The 22,500-nt window shown below is 35.8% G+C and overlaps 1 protein-coding gene across 3 annotated transcripts in view; it reads right to left on the minus strand.

The window, feature by feature from the left end:
- LOC135209062 (atrial natriuretic peptide-converting enzyme-like) overlaps window positions 1-22,500 on the minus strand; it is a 1,031,477-nt gene that overhangs the window by 872,853 nt on the left and 136,124 nt on the right. Inside the window, exons 1-2 of one of the 3 annotated variants that reach the window (XM_064241636.1) lie at window positions 21,319-21,369; window positions 20,263-20,443 (exon numbers count right to left, since the gene is read on the minus strand). The exons of 1 other annotated variant lie outside the window; for it this stretch is intronic. In XM_064241636.1, coding sequence (XP_064097706.1) covers window positions 20,263-20,307 — 45 coding nt within the window. In that variant the 5' untranslated portion in view covers window positions 20,308-20,443; window positions 21,319-21,369. Of the gene's footprint in view, window positions 1-20,262; window positions 21,387-22,500 lie in introns of those variants that run through there. One more of the 3 variants, XM_064241637.1, reaches the window with a different exon arrangement.

A 22,500-nucleotide genomic window follows, 5' to 3' on the forward strand; every position in this document is an offset into this window, starting at 1 on the left:
CGCTCGAGAATGGACGAACGGGTTTGGATGCCATAAGTCTCCCAACCCCCTCCCACACCAAAAAAAAAAAATTATTAAAATTGATGGTCTGATGATTTACCGCTATGGAAACCGTCTCATCCGTTCGTAGTCTCTTTTTAGAAGCAGGGTGCTGAGTGGGTCTGTTATTCTTTAAACCTATAACCTATTGCCAGTTATTCGTATATACTTTTATATTCTTGAATAAGCCTTCCCGTACTGACATTCTTCTTCTAATATTCGATATAAGTGCGTAGCGTGATTTTCAAGTTTGTCATGGATTTATTTGTGGAAGAATAAGTCGTCATAGAACATAAATCATGAAAATAAAAAATTGGCGATTGATTTGTGAAAATAGGCATCGATGGTATTCATCTTACTTAGTCAGTCAAAAGCTATTCCTTTTGTGGCTAAATGTCGTCGTAAGACTTTCTCTGGATTACTGTTAATGATCTTTAGGCGTAACATTGTTAAATCATGAAATTCAAAATAAAAATGTTTTCAGTAAATATTACTTTTCTTCTATAAAAAGCATTCATTTTTGTATTTACATCAAAGTCTTACTCATACTTTCATTTTAATTAATGGAAGTTTATAAAAACATTTTTTTAAGCATGGAAAATCTCAGTTGCAATACTGACCAGATATTTTCTCTCTAGGAATTTTTAGGACATCATTACAGTGTACTAAAAGAGCAGACCCTCTTGCTTTTGGTAGCTGCTAAGGAATGAAGCATACAAGAAACACGGGCACTCAGGAGGAAGTCTACCTTCACCAAAGGCAAAGAACAATGAATTTTTGGCCTTATAACGGTCAGTTTATGAATCTCCCATGCAATGGCAATAAATAAGAATTATAAAAAGAATATAAAAAATACCTAGCAGACATGAAATATTCAAACAACAAATAATTTCCTATTTTTACAATGCTTAAAATGATTTCATGAGATCGAAGCGTCATATTTCAACCTGTTTCTCCTAAATCTTAGTAACCTCCAGGAGATGGTCACCTACTGGATATATCAACCATGTTCCACCATGAACCTTCCGTTCATTCTTGATATATCCTTATAAAAAACAAACATACACGGGAGATGCCAAAATACGCACCAACTTCTGAACTTGCTGCTCTCTTCCTTATCCCAGGCTCTGAACGCTGACTCTGGTGTCAGGCTGTCTTAATTCTTCCTCATAAGACAATTCCATTTTACTCTTTAACAGGCTTAATACATGATACTCTCTCTTCACCTTCATGACAATATATCTGGGACTATCAAGCCCAGCAATCGAATGGCTTCAGTATATCACAACTTTAATGCACCTTCTGAAATTTCATGCGCATTATTTTCTGCTCTAAAGGGGGTTCTGAAAACTTCAGTGGCACCAGTGCATACTGTTCTGATAATGGATATTTTCTCTGTCCATCTGCTTCCACCTGGATTTATTTTGTTTTCATGAAACAAACACCCACATTATATATATATATAATATATATATATACATATATATATATATATATATATATATATATATATATATAATATATGATATATATATATATATATATAGATGTATGATATATACTATATATATATATATATATATATATATATATATATATATATATATATATATATATATATATATTTATATATTTGTATGTATTATATATATATATATATGTGTGTGTGTGTGTGTGTGTGTCTATGTATATATTTATATCTTTGTATATATAAGGAGATAGATAGACAGATAGATAAATAGATGCATATATATATATATAGGCGCGTGTGTGTGTATGTCTGTATAACACGAACGAAGAACCCCTTCTAACATCCTGCTGAGTCTCTCCCGAAGGACACGTTCTATAAACTGAGAACGGAAATTCAAAGGAATAACAAATATTTAATGTTGGCAAACGTTACCTCACATCTTCAGACGCATACGGATTCACTCAACTGTGAAATGCTTTACGCATACGTAGGTAAACTTCTATAGTCGCGATGCAATAAACTCATAAACGCTCTGGGAGATTTCCTAACAGAAATTCTAGACTGGAAATAATATCGCAGACAAAAGCCTTATACAGTCAATCGTTTTCCAGAATTGTTTGGTTCGCTCACATCCGTAAACCCAACGACGAATCGTATGGAAAGGAAACGAACGAACGAAAGCCTTTCGTGTGAATGATGCATTCTGGAATGCGCGAAGAGGACAGATGAGAATATAAGCCGATACAGACGGAGAAGCAAAAGGATTATGAAGAACGGTGATGATGAAAGAACAAGTAAATAGCTAATGAAAAAGATACGTACGAGAAGTCGCGTATCGATAACAAGGCATAAACAGGAAAATGCAAATATGTAGATATGCACGTATAAAGAACTACGAGAGAGAGAGAGAGAGAGAGAGAGAGAGAGAGAGAGAGAGAGAGAGAGAGAACGTATAAAAAATAAGAGAGAAGCTGCTGAAGGGACTCCCAAGTATCTATTTTCAAAGAATATTATATCAGAGCGAGAGGGAGACGACCAACAGAAGGGAAAATGCATAACAAAGGAAAAGAATAAAAAAAAAGGGGGATAAAACGTATTGATAAACGACGATAATGGTGATGATAAAGATGATGAAGCTATTCGACAGTGAAGCAGCAGCAGTGTGGATGGGAAGAAGACGGTATCTTGAAAGACGGTGTTAAATCGAGTATGCAACACGTCAAAATACCCTAATAGGCAACTCTTAGATAGAGAGGTGATTAACAAAGAAGGAGGAGACATGGACGCATGAAGGAAAGTGCCAGGAATATACATTCATACATATATTCATAATACATATGCACATATACATACATATTGACAGATGATGAATTATTAGGCTAACTGATTTATCATCAGACAAGAAAATTGGTAATGAATGTCAGTATCCATACACGCTCACACATTGACACAGATGTATATATATTTATATCATATATATACATATATATGTGTGTGTTTGTGTGTGTGTGTGTTTAGATAGATAAATAGACCGATAAATTTGGAAGGATAGTCTCTGCCAGTGCAATGGTTTTAGTGGATTTATGAATGGGCAATATTCAAATATACGAGCGTAAAGCGCACATACATATGTATGTGCGCATGCATACAGGAGAAGAACACATCTTTACACATCAACGTGCAACGGCATATCATGCAGAATAGCAAATCAAATTCTTGATAACAACAAGACATTAAAAAATCGATGACGCCATAATACGTAAGCGAAACCAAAATAACAACCTACAAAGAGAGAGAGAGAGAGAGAGAGAGAGAGAGAGAGAGAGATTCCATCACCTTTAGCTATTCCCGCGACCCTTCAAAAAATGGGTGGGGTCATGCTCTAGTCGAAAGGTCCGAGTTACAAGCCATAAACACAAGCTGATTCTTAAATCGCGCGGGAGCTTTAAAGGACAGATATGTCACTGAGGGGCCTTCAGGGAGCTTGAAGAATAGTTTGCATGCTTGTTTACATTTAAAAATGCACCCAAGGTACTCAGCTATGTTTTTATTATTATTATTATCCATTATTATTATTATTATTATTATTATTATTATTATTAAGGGAAAGTAGTTCTAGCTAACGTAACGTAACTTAGTTACAGTGAGCTCAAAGAAAAAGCGGTTTTTTTTATTTGTTAGAATATAGAATCGAATAGAGAATTCAGGCCAAAGGACTAGCACTGTGACATATGAGGTCTTCAACTCTGAATTGGAAATTGACAGTAAAAGGTTTGAAAGGCGTAACACGAGGAAAACCTCGCAGTTGCACTATGAATCAATGGTTACGAGAGGGTGAAAAGTTAGATGGAAGAAAGAGAATATGAACAGAGGTACAGAAATAAAATGAAGTGTTTATTTGTTTGAGTGTTCTGTTTGGGCAGAGAAACCAAAGCCTCAATATCCAACAAGCTTTCTCAGTATCTCCTCTATACAGTCTCTATTCAGCGTTATCGTTTATTTGTTTGTTGACAAGACAACAGGAAAGAGCCAAAGAGCGACGGTTGTTCGTATATCTCTTTCACTGACAGCAAAGGGAGATTTTAGGATTTACAATTTTAGGAATTCCTTGAATTTTTATAATTCTTGGGGAGGACTAATATTCAATACTTTCACCTTTAAAATTCCTATCAACAAGTACTGCTACTTACGCTTTGTCCGAACGGGATTGTTATATCTGGTACACTTTTTTTTTTCATTCTAAATAACTCAACTGATATTTGATTAATATTCGGCAATATCATATAGTATAGGTGGTTTTTTTTGTCTTTTACAAATAAATACTGCCTGATGCATTCCTAGTTTGTCATGAATAAACGACATCTCCTTATTTCAACACCTTCAGTTGTTGTGCATGCTATACGTGTCAAATATTATTTACTTATATTTATGGCATAGGAATAAGCAGGAGAATTCCTTGGGAAAAAGTGTGTGTGTGTGTGTGTGTGTGAGAGAGAGAGATGAGAGAGAGAGAGAGGGGGGGGGGGGGGGGAGGGGATGGGGTTACTGAAGGAATCTTCGCAACCTATGCCATTACCATTATTTCTGCTAGGCTAGTTTCTGACAGTTATAATAACAATCTATAAAGCACCATATTCCTTAAGCCGTTTTTCATTATGAATGGCACTTAATTTAAACAGAATATAGAATAAATTATCATACATATTCTTAACTCAGAAATAGAATTGGTGCTTACATGCTTTAAAAGAGGAATGCGTGTTACCATAAACATAAATATTCATATATACGCAACAATGCTAACCGTCTCTGTTGGATGAATGAATCATGAAATTTAGGCTGCAAAGCCCAGCACTTGACACACTTTCAGCCACAGTGTTCATGACAGCAAAAAGAGGCAGTTGGAGTTGATGGATCGCAAGATAAAGAGATCCAGAAAACGAGGAGTACAAGGAACTAAAGATGTAACTGGTAGAATACAACAAAGTTGGACAGCAAGATGGAAGAAAGGGAGCGGGAATAGATGCAAAGTAAAAGACTGAAAGGTGAGTGCAGGTAGGGGCCAAAGGGACTGCAAGCACTCATCAATAATGCTACAGTGCCCTGAGGGCAATAGCTCCCAATGGGGCTGTCTCAGTTGATATTCAATGACGTTATGATGGCTTCATGTAGTGATCCCTCTGGCCATTAAAAGGACAAGCAGCATAAGGAATTCTTCGATTATTAATTCTTAGTTTAGCCATTCATTATGAAAATTTCCTGTAAGATGTCCTTTATATCTATCCTTAACCTAAAACCTTCTAATGCTATTTACCAAGATGGAAAATATTATCGTCATTCTATTTCATTCTTCTTTAATCTAATTTCCTTCTTAACAGTCAGCCCATAGCACTGTTTCTCAAAATACTTTGCTCTCATAATAAATGCATAGCATTACCGGTCATGTGGGGAGTGGGGGGTGGGGGTTGGGGGGGCTAGGGGTGAGAAGCTTTACCGGCTACCCTCCCTCGCTATTTTTGGCCTTCCAAGAGCAGCACTCCATCGAATGACGTAGAGAACTTCTGCCACACCCGTTATCCAGTTCTACCTGGACTCTGAGAGCGACACGCCTTCGTACAGAGCCCCTTCAAGTCGTCGTGTATTATAAAGATGCTTTTCTCCTTTCCTCAAGAGTTCTTGTCTCGTTTGATGTTGTGATATCAGAATTCAATTTCTTCGTTTTATATAATGAGATTTCTTCGGTTTACATAATGAAAGATCGTTTATTGATCTCCATAGCCTTCGTACAGAATCTCATAAAGTCATCGTGTGTTATAATACATAATAATTCATCTAACTTCTATTCAAACTAAATCATGCAGAAGTAGTTTGTTTTCTTTTTGTTTTCTTTCTCTTTGTTTTACTAATTGCATCGCCCATTTTCAAGAGGCCTTCTGATTTCCCACTGATTTCGTATTGTTTAAGTTTTTTTTTTTTTAGATGACACTTCGATTTTATTGGCTGATTTGGCAAATACATGGTTAATGATTCGTGACTTTTATGATCACTTCATCTTTAACGGAATTGCATTGGTTAGCTGACGAGCGTAGCAAAAATTACATCACTCCTATAAGGCACTATTGTGACAGTAACAACGCTAATGATTGTAATAAACAAGAATGATTGATGTTATGATAATAATCATAGGAAGCTAAGGGTTGGTGTTATAATTGACACTATCACAATTGTTGTTATAACATCTCCCCGTTCAGTGGGACCTACGAAATATTAATATCTAAACTGGCATACTTGTTATTACTGTCGTCGCATGCTATTTATAGGTCCAATACTTAAGCTGACATCTTTCTTATTATTATTAGTGCGAATGTTTATGTTTTTTCGATTCTCTAACTGTTGTGTTTGTCAATATGGTTGTTGCTGTTATTGCATTTTATTGTCGTCGTTCCATCTTATTTACCGCGATCCCTTACACCGATAAAACATATGATATGAAGGCCAATCAATAATAATTTTATGCTTTTCGTCGTTACAGAAATCGGCCGAATCAGAATAAACGAAGCAAAAGCATTTTCATCTCGTCCCTCACGAGATGCATTGTTTCGAACAAGGGCGAAATTAAAGGGGAGAAATGACAGCGCTTGAGACGCGTACAAAAACAAAAACAAAAGCAAAAACAAAAAAACATAAAATCCAACGCTGACAGGTGATTGATCGCTTCAAATCTATCTGTCATCGCAATAATGCGGGTTGAAGAGGGGTATTAAAAACACAGGTGAAGCCCAGTAAAAGCGGGATGATTTTAGGGGAAAGCAATAATCACGAGAGAGAGAGAGAGAGAGGAGAGAGAGAGAGAGAGAGAGAGAGAGAGAGAGAGAGAGAATATTCAAAATCACAAGAATAAGAAAGAACGTTTTGAGAATGGTTTAATTATAATACACGTAATAATAATAATAATAATAATAATAATAATAATCAATAATAATAATAATAAGAGAGAGAGAGAGAGAGAGAGAGAGAGAGAGAGAGACCTTACCTTACCTACAGACTTACATCTTGTTCGGGTTGCCCCAGGTCCCTCAGTGTGAGGCACTCTAATGTCTACCAGAGAGTTGCTAGTACATCTTCCGGTATATTTTGCATCTTCCAATCTGGATGGTCTGGATGCAGTTTAGATATTTGTCGAGCTTATTCTTAAACACATCTACGCTCACTCCTGATATATTCTCAGATGAGCTGGCAACGCATTGAATAGACGCTGCATATCGATGATGGTGCGTAGTGGATTAATGTCCTGTGTGCGTTCCTTATTTTTTTCCTGGTATAGTTTTGGGCAACTATTAATCTACCTCTGCTTGCTCTTTCTGATATTTTTATGTTCCATGATTATTTTCTGCTATTCCTTCTATCTGTTTCCATGCCTGAATTATCATGTAGCGTTCTCTTCTCCTTTCTAGAACTATATAATTTTAAGAATTGTAGTCTTTCCCAGTAGTCTAGGTCCTTAACTTCTTCTATTCTAGCTGTAAAGGACCTTTGTACACTCTCTATTTGTGCAATATCCTTTTGATAGTGTGGGTACCATATCATATTGCAATATTCAACGTGGATTACGAACATATGGTTTTATAAAGCATAATCATGTGTTCAGCTTTTCTGTTTGAAGTGCGTAACAACATTCCCATTTTTTTGCTTTACATTCTTTTGCCAACAGAGTTGCTATTTGATCATTGCATAACATGGTTCCTATTCATCATCACACCAAGTCTCTTTAACTGCCTTCACTTATTTGTGATGGTCTCATTATTAGGTCCCTTATATGCATATAGCTTTCTTTCTCTGTCTCCATAATTTATTGTATTCAAATTTATCAGAGTTAAATACCATCCTATTTACCTCTTGCCCAATCATATACTTTGTTAAGGTCTCTTTGTTAGAGCGTTTCCTATCTTCATCACAAGTAATTTCCTCTTACTTATTCTTGTGTCATCTGCGAAACTACTCACTAACCGAATCCTTAACATTATTGTCTATGTCTTCAATCATAATAACAAACAGTATTGCAGCTAACACCGTACCTTGCGGCACACCGGATATTACCTTGGCTTCATCCGATTTCTCGTCGTTTGCAATAAACTATCTGTTTTCTGTTGTGTAAAAATTCTTTTTAACCATCTTCCTACTTTATCCACGATATTGTGTTTTCTAATTTCTTCGTTAATATATTATGGTCTACTTTATCAAAAGCTTTTGCAAAGTCTAAATAAACCCACATCTGTTTCATTTCCGCTTTTCATATTTTTGAATATGTTTTCACGGTGGACTAACAGTTGGGTTTGGGTGTACTTTTTCCGGGTACGAAACCCATGTTTGTCCTTTATTAAACAAATTATTTTTTATTAAATGTTTCATAATATTTTCTTCATTACCCTATTCATACACTTTCATAATATGTGATGTTAGACTCACAGGCCTATAATTACTGCCTCTAGTCTTGATCCACTTTTGAAAGTAGGGTAATATATGCTTAATTTGTGCTCATCATATATCTTGCCTGTATCTACACCTTGTCTTAATAATATTGCAAGTGGCTTTGCGTATAGAATGAACTACTTTCTTTAACAAAATAGCAGGAATTCCATCAGGCCCTGCAGCAGCTCCATTTTTAATTTCATTAATAGCCTGCACAATATCAGCTGTTCATTAATATCTAGTCAGCTAAATATTCACTATTTTCATCCCTTACTTCTATATCATTATCTTCATTATCTATTCTAGGGGTGAATTCTCCTCTTATATCGTTCTGCCAGTATGTTGCAAATTTCCTTTTTTTTTTTCATTCGTTAATCTCCCTTCAATCTCAGAGGGCCTATTTCTATTCTTCTTTATTCATATTCTTCGCATATGAGTATAATAGTTTGGGGTTTTGCTTGATATTTAATAGGGTTTTTTCTTCCAAGTCCCGTTTTACATTTTCTTTTGATTGTATAATTCTTTTGTTCTGCATTTCTATCTTACTTTTTAGTTCTATAACCTTTCCATGCATTTTTTTTCTTTTGCAAGACCTTTTTTTCCTTTTTTTCACTTTCTGATTTTCTGGAACAAGATCCTTTCTGTCTCTGGTATGCATGAATGATGTTTTTACTTTTCTTCTTCGGTATTATTTTTCCACTATTATCTCCAATATATATAATATCTCCGTATTTACCCTTATGTCATCACTTACGAAAAATGTTATCCCAATCTTTGTTTAATTCTTCATTAATTTCTGACCATTTTTATATTTTTACTGTAGAAGTTGTATTTTCCATATCCTTCCCACTTTTTCATTTCTTGCTTATCTCTATTTTCACTTGCTTTGGATGAATGAAACTGTTAATTCTATGACATTATGGTCTGAAATACTCGCATTATAAACTATTATTTCTTTAACATAATTCATCTCGTTCACAAATACTAGGTCTAAAGTATTTTCCTTCTTGTTGGCAGGTGATTTATTTGTTGAATGTTGTATTCTAGTAGCATATCTAATAGCTTTTCAAATGCCTCTTATCTTCTGCACTACTATTACTACTCTTTTTTATATGTATAAGTACAAACACAATCTCCTATTCGTTCTTTCCATTCTACGAAAGGAAAGTTGAAGTCACCAGATAGGAGAATAGTCCAGTCCTTGTGGATTTCTACATATATCATCCAATTTTTCAATTGATTAAGTCAATACTCTTTAGTATTAGGAGGTCTATATATTTACTATGTTCATCAATTTTTCAGATTCAAATTCTACCGCTATTAGTTCACATTCTGAGTTACTATATTTTCTCATATATTTTTCCTTGTTTTTTGTCTTTCCCATATATTGCGGTTCCCCCTTGATTCCTATTTTTCTATCTGATCTATAAGTTTGGAACCCTTTTCCCTTTTATTTGATCATCATTCCCAGTCTCTTGGGAATACCAGGTTTCACTGATATCATTATATCTATTTTCTTTTCATTTTGGGTTAGTTCTTCTAAGTACTCTATTTTTCTTTTGAGTTACTCGTAACTAAACCCTGCGCATTATCACTATGATGGTTTGCGTGTTTTTCTCCTTCATTTAATACTGATAGTAATAAGGATTTTCCCATGTCTCTTTCCTGTTCTGGTATGTTGTTCTTTTTTTTCATTTCCAGAAATTTGACATTAAAAAAATCCAACTTTTCCATAATATTTGATCTTCCTTCATCATAATTATTAATTTTGTGTCTGAATCTGCAATTTTCTCCGTTCTGCAATAATCCTCTTGCATAATAAATACAGTTATTATCTCTTGAGTAGAATTTCGGAGCTGATGCTTTTGTTTGAAATTTTTTGCTGACACCTCTGCATATCTCATTGGTGGTTTGCTTTTCTCTTTTACCTGATATTCTTGATTTCTCTCTTTATTTGTTTCTTTCTTATTTTGGATTTTATTACTTGGTTTGTTATTTTAGTTTGATTATGATTCATGGCTACAGGGTGCATATATTTGCATTTTTGTCGAACTTACATCCTCCTTTTCCTTCTTTTAGGTTTTTACATATTTTTGGATGCAGATCTCTGCAATCATCCCCATATCCATCTAAGTATGCACATTTCCATATATTTCATAGTTTTGACATATCTTAGGATGTTTGTTAGTACATCTTTCTAAACCAAATCTGCAATTCCCTCTTTCAAAGGTTGCAGATTTTGTCTTTCTTGTCTATTTTTCCTCTTTCCCGTCATTGTATAGATCTGGGTAGAGCCTCTTCGGGATTGCTTTTCTGTTGTCATATCGTAATTTATTTCTTCGTAGGTATGCTGCTTTATTGCCTCATATGTAGTATCAATGAGTATCTCTGCATCCATACTTTTATCTTGTTTTCGTTTGTTTTCCTTATTTTTTTCTGTCATTTCATTTTTGTTACTTTTCTTCCGTTTTCCCTCTTCTTCTTTTGCTTCTTCTTCTTCCTCTTCCTCTTCTTCTTCATCCTCACTATTTGTACATTCAATCTTGATTTAATAACATTGTCTATCCATGATAGACATGTTGAACAAAAAATTCTTGTATCTTTTCTCAAATCTTGTATTACCTCAGCACACTGTGGATGGGTCGGAATGTTGCATGCAGCACATTTTCTGATTAGGTTTTGTGGATTGACTATGCTATACCAAACCTTACACAGTTGCATGCTTTCGGCATTCTTTTTCCTAATGCATCAATTAGTATATTCACAAGATTCACCTTATTCATTTTCTTTGTCGGAATATGTTGGTTATGTATATTTTCTTTATGAGTCTCTTGACCACTTGGATTTTATTGGAAACTTCTTCAATTATTTTCAAGATTGTTTTCATTAGATTTGTTCCAGTTTGAAGGATTATATCCTTCTAATATATCTATGAATGCTTTTTGTATCTTTTTGGGTTAGGACTGAGAGAGAGAGAGAGAGAGAGAGAGAGAGAATAATCAAAATCATGAGAACAAGAAAGAACGTTTTCAGAATGCTTAAACTATAAAACACGTAATAATAATAATAATAATAATAATCATAATCATAGGAGCACTAGGCACGATCCAAGATCCCTGAAAAGGAATCTAGAAAAACTAGAAGCTGAAGTAGCTCCAGGACTGATGCAGAAGAGTGTGATCCTAGAAACGGCACACTAGTAAGAAAAGTGATGGACTCCTAAGGAGGCAGGATGCAACCCGGAACCCCACACTATAAATACCACCCAGTCGAATTGGAGGACGTGTGATAGAGAGAAAAAAAAAAATAATAATAATAATAGAGAGAGAGAGAGAAGAGAAGAGAGAGGACGATGAGAGAGAGAGAGAGAGAGAGAGAGAGGAATAATCAAAAATCATGAGGACAAGAAAGAACGTTTTCAGAATGCTTAAACTATAAAACACGTAATAATAATAATAATAATAATAATAATAATAATAATAATGATGATGATGATGATGATGATGATGATGATGAGAGAGAGAGAGAGAGAGAGAGAGAGAGAGAGAGAGAGAGAGAAATGTGAAACTTCAAGTCCTGTACCGTATACCCATTGCAGTTAGCAAGGTTCGTTGCTACCAGAACTGCTGCATCTAACACATACGTACATGGCATTCCTTCCGTTTTAGAAATAACAACGAAACGAGGCCGAAATCTAATCCTTATAATGAAAGATAAGTTCTAGAAGAAGACGAAAGATAAAATAACACCAAAGAAGCTCTGGTGAGTTTAAAATTACTACTAGAAGTAGTATCAGGAGTTAAATTATCCCCTAGTAGCAATGCAAGCAGTAGCATTACTCCAAGTAGTAGTCATCACAACAGAAGAATTTACTACTTAGTAGTAATTAAAGAACTAGATTTATTCCTAGTAGTAGTAGTATATTAGTTACTTATTATTAGTAAAAATTACAATTAAAAAGTTAATTTAGTCACTCTTTGCTAAAAAATAGAATTAGGAAAGTTGTATTCCAGTCATTCATTAGTAGTTACTACTGGGAGCAGTAAAAGTAACAAAGTAGAGTAATAACGGTTACTTAGCAACATAGAAGTAGAGGTATTCCTCATTATTGATAAAAATCAGAAGAATTATCCTTATCGCCAGAAATAGTAGGAGTCGTTAACTCAGTCTTTAATGGCAAAAAAAGTGATATATTTACTCCTCGCAGCTTCTAGAGTAGTAAAGTTCCTACTTTTTGCTTAATGATAGAATTAGAAGTCATGCTACTGGCAGCATTATGGTCTGTAATTGATGTAATTAAGAGCCCATAACATAGAAAACAAGGAAAAAAATGCACCAAGTTTTTTCGGTGCAACCGAGTTTTCTGTACACGACCCATAAAACTTTTAGCCGGTACCCATGTGTTGTTGGTACCTATAGCGCTTTCAGAAGTACGATCATGACTAAATTTAACATTGAATAAAATAAAAAAAAACTACTGAGGCTAGATTGCTGCAATCTGGAATGTTTTATGATTGGAGGGTGGATGTTCAACATAGCAATTTGTAGCCCTCTAGCCTCATTAGTTTTTTAAGGTCTGAGGGCGGACAGAAAAAAAAGTGCGGACGGACAGACAAATAGCCATCTCGATAGTTTTCTTTCGCAGAGAACAACAATAAGAGAATCACAATTTCGCCGAAGTGGAGGCAACCAACCTCACCCGCCAAACAAGACGAAAAGGAAAGCATTCACCCCTGACAAAAGCAAACGGTCCAGCCCTCATTAGCCTCGTCCAGCCCAATCTACTATACACCTTTTCCCCCGTCACCCCAGAAATAAAAGGAAAATGGCACGCGAGCAAAATACTGTGGTTTACTTGCCTGGCAATAAACACTGAATAATATTCCATCTGTTGGCATGAATATTAATGCCGTGTGTGGTACGAATGGGAGGGAGAAAGGCCGAGAAAAGAGAACAGCTCAGAAGAGGTGTGAGGCCGTGGAAAGGAGAGAGAGAGAGAGAGAGGGAGAAGAGGGACGAGAGAGATGAGAGAGAGGAGAAGAATTTGATGAGATGATTGATGACATGGAAAGAATATTGAGCGGAAGTGGAAGAATGTGGCATGAGGAGACAGAGGAATATGTTGAGGACAGAAGAAGGAGAAGGCTATATCAAAGAAACCAGAGAGAGAGAGAGAGAGAGAGAGAGAGAGAGAGAGAGAGAGAGAAATATCAATTCAAGGTACGTAACATCAAGGAGAGAGAGAGAGAGAAGAGAGAACATAGAATCAAAATATAGGAAAGTCATGGAAATAAGAGAGAAATGGGAAAAAGAAGAAAAACGGGTTTCCGGCAAAGTTTTCCCAGGGTTTTTTTTTACAAAAGAGAGAGAAAGAGAGAGAGAGAGAGGGAGAGAGAGAGAGAGAGAGAGAGAGAGAGAGAATCAAGTGGAGTAGGTAGGAGAATGTTGTCGTCATCGGCTGGCGAAAATGCGCGTAATGGCGAGAGTTCGTAATTGTTTTATAAAGCCGGCGGTCGGCCACGAGGCAAAGAGAAGAAGAAGAAGAAGAAGAAGAAGAGGAGGAGGAGGAGGAGGAGGAGGAGGAGGAGGAGCAATCTGGTGCCAAGAGGAATCCACGACCAAAAGGCACTGAATTCAGTGGTCAGAAAACAAGTCAACAAAACTGAAATGTCAACTGGAAGACAGAGGTCAGCAGGTGACTCCTAGGACCGGTGTTTTCGGGAATTCTGACCCACGTATTGCAGCTTGGCTCTCACCAAGAACACTGACGAATCAAAAGTATACGTTTTAGATAACAAAGATATTTATTAACAAGAGCATTCCTTAAAGTTTCAAGCATTGGTTAGTAGCTGATATACGATTTCTTTACAAGGTTCCATGAACTTGAACAGACTGACGCTCAAAATAACTGAATATTGTTTTAATTAAAAGAAAGGTTTAACAATAATTCATAACGTCTGCCAAGCCAACCACAGTAACAGTGCAAATAACAATATCATTACCTGAATAGTGTAAAATGACAGCTTCTAATTAACATAAAGAAAAAAAATCGAGATCATGAGACAAGAATGAAAGGAGATTTGTGATCGCCAGTATATCAATTTATATATGTAGATATATATATGTATGTATGTATGTATGTATGTATGTATGTATGTATGTATGTATGTATGTATGTATGTATGTATGTATTTATGTATAATACTGAAATAATAAAGATTAGGTGAGCGCCGTTAGCTGTCACGACCAGTATTTATATAAATAAAAAGTAAATAAATAAATGTTTAAATAGTAATTTACTAAAAGAAGCTAAAAGGAAAATCGAAATGAACTTTAAAAAAATCACAGTTTAAATCCCATAAGAATTGGACAATGGATAAATAGATTCGACATTCTCCTTTTATAATTCTATAGAGAGAGAGAGAGAGAGAGAGAGAGAGAGAGAGAGAGAGAGAGAGAGAGAGAGAGAGAGAGAGCGGGGGGCGGGTTTTGTAAAGGAAAAATTACTCCTATTGATTTCTTGCAGGATGAATCTTTTCTTTATTCAACTCAGTCATCCATTTGCTTATTTCTTCCGAGATGATGACAAGAAGGACAGAGATAAAAGGTGGCGAGAAAACGAAGATGAAAAAGAGAACCCAATACAAAGAGGAACTAAAGCTGGAAAGAAACAAGTAATAACACAGACACTGGAAATCAAATAAACAGCGACGAGAGCTGGAAGGAAAATAATTCAATGATAGATGAGAGAAAAAACAAGTATTGTGTAGTAAATAAAATCTAAAAGAAGCAGATGAATCAGACCAAATAAATATGAAGTCTAAAATAGAAGTGGAAATGAAAATATATAAAGGCAATAGAAACGCCACCAGTGAAAACTGCAAATAAAAAAAACAGACAACATGGAAAAGCAAATGATAAAAGCTGAAAAGAAAGCGAAACCAATGAAAACAGCAGATTAAGATAAAAGAGACCGGAGATAAAAAGAAAACACATTCGGTGGGGAGGGAAATATTCTGGGGTAACAAAGGATTTGTTTTGCCAAAATACAATCACTTTGCATTCCAGTGAAGTTAGAGCTAAGTTGTTCAGACCCAGGGGTAACTTGTTCAAGGACCAACTTGAACAGGAGATATTACAGGGTTGAGCTCGAGAATGGAAGAATGAGTTTTTGAAAGGAAAAAGAGAAATACAATTATTTCCTGAATAAAAAAAATTATTTGTCGTGAAAACTAATGAATCGGAATAAAAACAAACTCCTTTAACTTATATATAAAAACAAGATTTACATTGGTGAAAAATTAGCAGACATGAGAAATTTATTCCCAAAAGTGAGGTGACAGCAGACAATAATACTTTTGTACATTGCACTTTTACTTATTAAAAAAATCACTTCTTTTCAATGATTTCTCTTGTGAAAATTATTCGCAAATTTGCTTATGCAAAAATAAAAAGAATGACATTGATGAAAAATTAGCAGACATGAGAAATTTACTCCGAAAAGTAAGATAACAGCAGGTTAAATATTTTTGTACATCGCATTTTTAATTGTAAAAACCACCTTAAAACATGTTCTCTTTTATGGAAATTATTCGCAAATTGGCTTATATATAAAGAAAAATTAGCAGACATGAGAAATTTACTTCCAGAAGCAAGGTGACAGCAGAGAAAACTATTTTTGTACAATGCGTTTTTAATTGTATAAAAAAAGAAAAAAATTCTTTTCTATTATTACTCTCATGGAAAATTATTCGTAAATTCGCTTTTGAGAAACATACCGGGTTTCTCTTCTTTAATTGCAAAACATTTTCTAAGACCTGTCTATCCTAAGGGAAAATAATTGAATTGTTCTATTTTCCCATGCTTTGGATATTGTCCCCCTAGTAGGATCATCAGACATCCAAACATACCATTTCAGTAAAACGCTTTTCCAAAAAAAAGTTATTTCAGGGGAAAAGAAGTCAATATATCCTTGTAACAAAATCCCTTTAACCAAGACGAAGGTGACTATGGATCAAAATACGCAGACATACAAGAGAAATATATCTTATGAGCAAAGAGCTCTCCCCAAAATTAAGGTGACTGCAAAGAAAAACATGCATGCATCCATGGGAAATATGTCTTTTCATAAGAACTCCTTTCCTCTAAAGGAAGGTGACTGCGACAAAAAAAAAAGGGGGGGGGGAGCGCCAAGCAGACGTGACAAACAAATCTTTTCAATAGAATTACTGAGCTGAAGGAAGGGGATTTCAGAAATAAATAAGCAAGCAGATATGAAAAATTCATCATTTTGCAAAAGGGAAAGTGATTTCTGAGAAAAATAAGTCAATAGACATGAGAAATACACCTTTTAAAAGGACTTCAGAGGAAAATATGGCAACTGATTAAAAATAGAGTGTATATATATATATATATATATATATATATATATATATATATATATATATATATACACATATATATATATCCAACAAGTTTCTAGCAAAGAAGGAAGGTGGTTTAAAAAAACTGATATATGTCCAGCTAAACTCCTTTCAGATAAAACACAGACTTAAAGAAAACCAACGAAGGAACACGAGAAATATGTGTTTATCAGCAAAACGCCTTTAACAGAAGGTGGACCCCGGATAAAAATAAACCAATAGTCGCTGCCCTTTCATCCTCTACATTTCTCCAGAGGTTCAGCCTCATTTCTTCTTCTTCTTCTTCCGCCTTCTTTTTCACGTCTGGATCGTGTATGTGCTCGACGCTGACATCAGTTTGCTCGTCCCCTAGAAATTCACGTTGAAGGAAAACTCTAGGACGAAACTGTGGTGCAAAGATCTAGAATTTCTCTGAGACGTCATTATGTCTATTGACGTATAAATATGTACAGATGTATATATACACGGAGACGTACAGGAGCAGGTACTCATATATAAGAAATGTTGGAGTAAAGGATAGGCGTTCTATTCTATAGCCTATTTATTCAGGTGTATCTGAATAAATAGGCTATAGAAAAGAGCGCCTATCCTTTACTCGAATATGGTGTGTGTATATATACTATCATACATATATATATATATATATATATATGATATATATATATAGAGAGAGAGAGATAGAGAGAGAGAGAGAGAGAGAGAGAGAGAGAGAGAGAGAAGCTCTATCCCCTCATCCTTAGAATGCCACGAGCTGTTGGAATCTAAAATCACAAGTTAACCCCACAGCCAAGGAAGTTGGGTGAGGTTGCAAAAATTAGCGGAAGGCGAAACCCAACATTCCAAATAATGGTGTACTACAGGTAGTAGGGAATGGATGAATGAGTCCGCGTAAAATGAAACCCATTCATCCCAAGACACTGGACGGGGAATTCAAAAGGAACTGAGAAACAGAGTGAATAAATGTAGTGTAGTCAAAGGCATAAGTATCAAAGGACGGAGGTCTGTGAACTTGTTTATGTGGTTATGTTTTATATCAATTCAGTTATCTCAGAAGTTTGAATATAAATATATCTTTCTCAAATACTTTATTTTAGTAAACCTTCAAAAAACTGGTCGCTAAAGTTTATGGCAAAAATACGATAACAAGCATAATACGTAAATGATGATTAACACAACTGGTTGCAAACCCTGAACAGAAATAGGAATTTTTATATTATGATCCAAAAACGTGCAGAGTTGCTGGATAGCTAAAGTAAACAGAAATAAAAAAAATCCTAAGTACAGAGGACAAGTGTGTCAAGAATCAGTCATCTTCATTAAAGAACTGGAACCGTTTGAACAAAATTTAATATTTTGATAATTTTAGAAATTAAATGAATGAATAGATATATTACTCTCAGATATACAACATTCAGTTTTAATTCAACAACTTGGTTGATATGTGAGAAACACCACTAAGAGATTAAAATTGTGAATACGACAGGTAAGGCCATAAAATGCACTTGCTTATATGCATACATACATGCATGTGCATACATATGCATACGTATGCATACGTGAGGTCTGCATGAGACTGTTGTCTATTTTGTTCTAACAGTATAACGGCAAATAAATACAAAAGAAAACAAACTGCCTAGTACTACTAAAAGAGAGCTTTGAGCCAAAGTCACCAGATCTAAGCGCATTTATTGTAAGCAATACACGCACACACACACAATATATATATATATATAATATATATATATATATATATATATATATATATATATATATATATTATGTGTGTGTGTGTGATTATATAGAAATGAAACTGGCAATACGAAAATTTACCAGTTTGAAATTTACGTGTTTTGCTGTGTGTTTCTTATTTTAGGAAACACATAGCAAAACACGTAAATTGCAAACTGTTAAATTCTTGTATTGCCAATTTCATTTCTATATAATCCTATTTCACTCAATGGTTGGTATTTCTATGACCTGATTAAAGCCGATAAAGAGAACAGTGACTTGCAAAGCAGCAGCCCAACGATTCAAATACGACTACTTCTTGTGAATTGCCATAAAAAACCTGAGAACCAATAAAATCTCGGATACATCAATTCTCCAAAAGGAAGTAATTTGGGTCATTCATTCAGCTTCTTGTACTTTCATAAGACGACCGTAAATTATATATAAAAAAATGTCTCTTCGTTTGCCTGCTCGTTTCAAACGATTGACGAATGAAAACTGAACGAAACAATAAAGAATAAAACGATTGATAAATGAAGTGGAATGCTTATGAGTTCAGCCATCGCTCTAAAGGTGTCCATTGGATCTAAATACTGTCAATTTTAGCTATTAGCATTACATCGATATACTGTTTTTTTATTAAAAAATGAACTGTTCACTTCAAATGGCTATCATGACGTAAATTTTATTTTTAAAATGCTTATTGTTAATTCTGATGATAAAATTAATGACCACCCAAACATTGCGTAAGGACCGAAATCTTTGACTGAATACACGGCATGAAGAACTTTGAATGAAAATTTTTCCAGGTCTTCAAAACGAGCAATGAATACATTTAGAGAGAGAGAGAGAGAGAGAGAGAGAGAGAGAGACTTCATCTTGGCTAGCTTAACCATGCTAATGAGAGTTAAACATAGAGCTTCCGGGGGAATGGAGCAAGGACTGACGTTTTAGCCCTTGACACAAATAAGTCTTTAAACACTTTTTTTCAAGTTCTTGACATAAGCAACCATTTCGGGAAACACTCTCCTAAGCACTTTCTTTTAAGCTAACTCAAATAGCCGCCTCGTGTACGCTCACCTAAACGCATTTTCAGCTAACCCTAAGAAGCGTTTTGGGACCCTATTTTAACCCCTCTTTTAACCAGCACAAACAAGCGTTACGCAAACACTCCCCTAAACACATTTAGTTCGGGATGACAGGACCATGCAAGAACCTTCGGGGAATGAATAAAAGGGATTTTCCGATTCTCAAGTGCAACTTAGAATGGTAGAGATTAAAATTGAAAAAAAGGAGGCTAATTTCATAGTCCTAGAGGAAATTGGGTGCTCCTAGAAAAAAACTCGCAGAAAACCTCACTCGGGAAACACTCACATACCTAAACAACCTTTTTAAGCCCTTGACGCAAAGTCTTCGGGAAACGCCCACCTCAACAAGTGCACTCACAAACGCACCTTTTTTCCCCCACAAACGCCATCAAAGCAATGCCAAAAACGAGGACTCTTGGAAACACTCACATACCTAAACAACCTTTTTTAACCCCCTGACGTAGTCTTCGGGAAACGCCCACCTCAACAACGTCCATCCAGCTGCAAAAAAAAAAAAAAAAAAACGAGGACTCGTGGAAACACTCACCTGAACACTCTTTCCGTCGGCGAATTCATCCTCTCTCCTGGTCATGATGGCTGGTGGTGGTGTCGAGGAAGCCGTGGCCTCGAGCTTCTCAAACGTTTGGTAATGATAAATATTCGGGACGAGTTTGTAATTCACACGGGACAGCGCCGAGTACGACGGAGACTCTGCGGCTGCCAGTTCACTGTTTATCCAGATAAAGCGGAATAGAAGAAGAAGAAGAAGAAGAAACCGGTTGGATTAGATAAGGGCAGAAGGAGGGGAAAAGGGCACTTGAGGTGAAAGGTCAAAAGGGTCAAAAAGTGGGCCGAGTGTTAAAAAAAAAACGATCAGTAAAGGGGAGGTAGTTCGCTGTCACACACAGAATTCAGAGGGGGAATAATTATTTTCCTTTTTTTCTTATCTTTCTTCCACGCTAGAAGTCACAGTCGTCAAAGCAAAACAGGTCGAGAGCGGCCAAGCACGAAACTATCCAGAATCGTAGGTTTGAGAGGAAAAGCGACGAGTGCGACAATTAAAGGTCACTTTTTCCTTATCGAATTTTCTCTTTTAAATGTCCATTCACTCACTCACGAGTCAAGGAGACTCCTGTGCCTTAAAAAAAAAAAAAAAAGAAACTTCGGAAAAAACCTCTTCCTTCTACATACGTACACTCGCTTAATAATGTTTTAACACTCAAATCGCAGTCATAAATATCCGATCGAGACTCCAGTAAAAGAAAGAAATGGGATCGAGCGATTGCTTCTTTATCGCAGACTTATATTAGATCTCAACGCACTGCTCTCCTCTCTATCTCTCTCTCTCACACTCTCCTTTCTCTCACTTTCCGTTTTCCATCTTTTGGGAGAAACGTCGCTCTATAATACTTCGGTTTGATCACACGAACACCAAGTTTCCTTCTCTCTCCAGATCCTGTTCCGATCACATCGACCTCTAGAGAGACTGGCACAATGAGGGAAAAGCGTCAAATACCAAAGAAGAAGAAGCAGAAGCGGGAAATAGGACTAAGACTCGGGAGGTAGTTGCAGCGGAATGGGTCTATTGGTCCGAGAGTCTCACGGTCTGGAACAGGTATCGGAGCTTCCAGAGGTTGGCGCGCACTGTGCCGCCACCCAGACTCTACTAGTCGTTCAAGCGCCCGCCCGCCCGAACGAACGATCCGCCCGCGTCACGGCTCTTCAACATCACCCACCGACGCCGCCGTCCAACATCATGAAGCATCATCGCCTTCCATGAGACAGCCCCCGTGCTTGACACCGTAGGAAGAAGGACTCCTTCATGGAAAATCCTATTCCAGAAAAAAAAAGTCTCCCTCCTGGAACTTTTTTAACTAATGGCATCAACGAACTTCGTGCAAGATGATATTAACCACACGGTCCGGGGAATGTGACATCAAGGTATGCGGTTTGGAGCAGAAATATTATATTTGTAATATGCTTTTATTTATTTATTTATTATTTATTTATTTATTTATTTATTAACTAAAAACTATATTGACAATAACGGAAAAACTTCAGCAAGAAAAACACGCACACACATTTATTCCCAACAGAACTTCTCCCTAACCATTGAATCAATGATGAAACCCGGACATGAAAAACTTCCACAACTTCTCATCTTCAGAGAGGCATCATGAGCAGTATGTCAACAGCCCTTTAACTGGGTCATGCACACCCTATTTAGAGTCTATTTTGTGCCTCCTGTATACTACAGACCTTTTGTTCTAACAATTTTGACAGTATTGCACTTGTTTCCAAAACACAAACATAATGTATAGGGTATTTTTATATTTGAGTAAGTACAGACGTATAATTCTAGAGTTCTTGTATATTTATTAAATGTCTATACTGATTTTTTAATGACATACAAATACACACACATAAGCGCATATTTACGCACATATATGTGATTACACGATTAGGAAAAATATTTACTAACCGATAAATAAATACGTGTTATTTACAAACTTACGCACGTCTCTCTCTCTCTCTCTCTCTCTCCTCTCTCTCTCTCGTCTCTCCTCTCTCTCTCTCTCTCTCTATCTATATATATATATATATATATATATATATATATATATATATATATATAAATGTTTTTTGCCACGAAGGAAAAAACTGAAAAAACGAGTTGGCCGAGTACTTTCGGTCCTATTCGGACCCTTTACTCGTTTTTTCATTTTTTTCTTTCGTGGCAAAAAACCTTTATTTATACATAGCAAATCACGTTTTATATACTTCG

The sequence above is a fragment of the Macrobrachium nipponense genome, chromosome 37, assembly GCF_015104395.2.
Source record: "Macrobrachium nipponense isolate FS-2020 chromosome 37, ASM1510439v2, whole genome shotgun sequence".
NCBI classification, from domain to species: Eukaryota; Metazoa; Arthropoda; class Malacostraca; order Decapoda; family Palaemonidae; genus Macrobrachium; species Macrobrachium nipponense.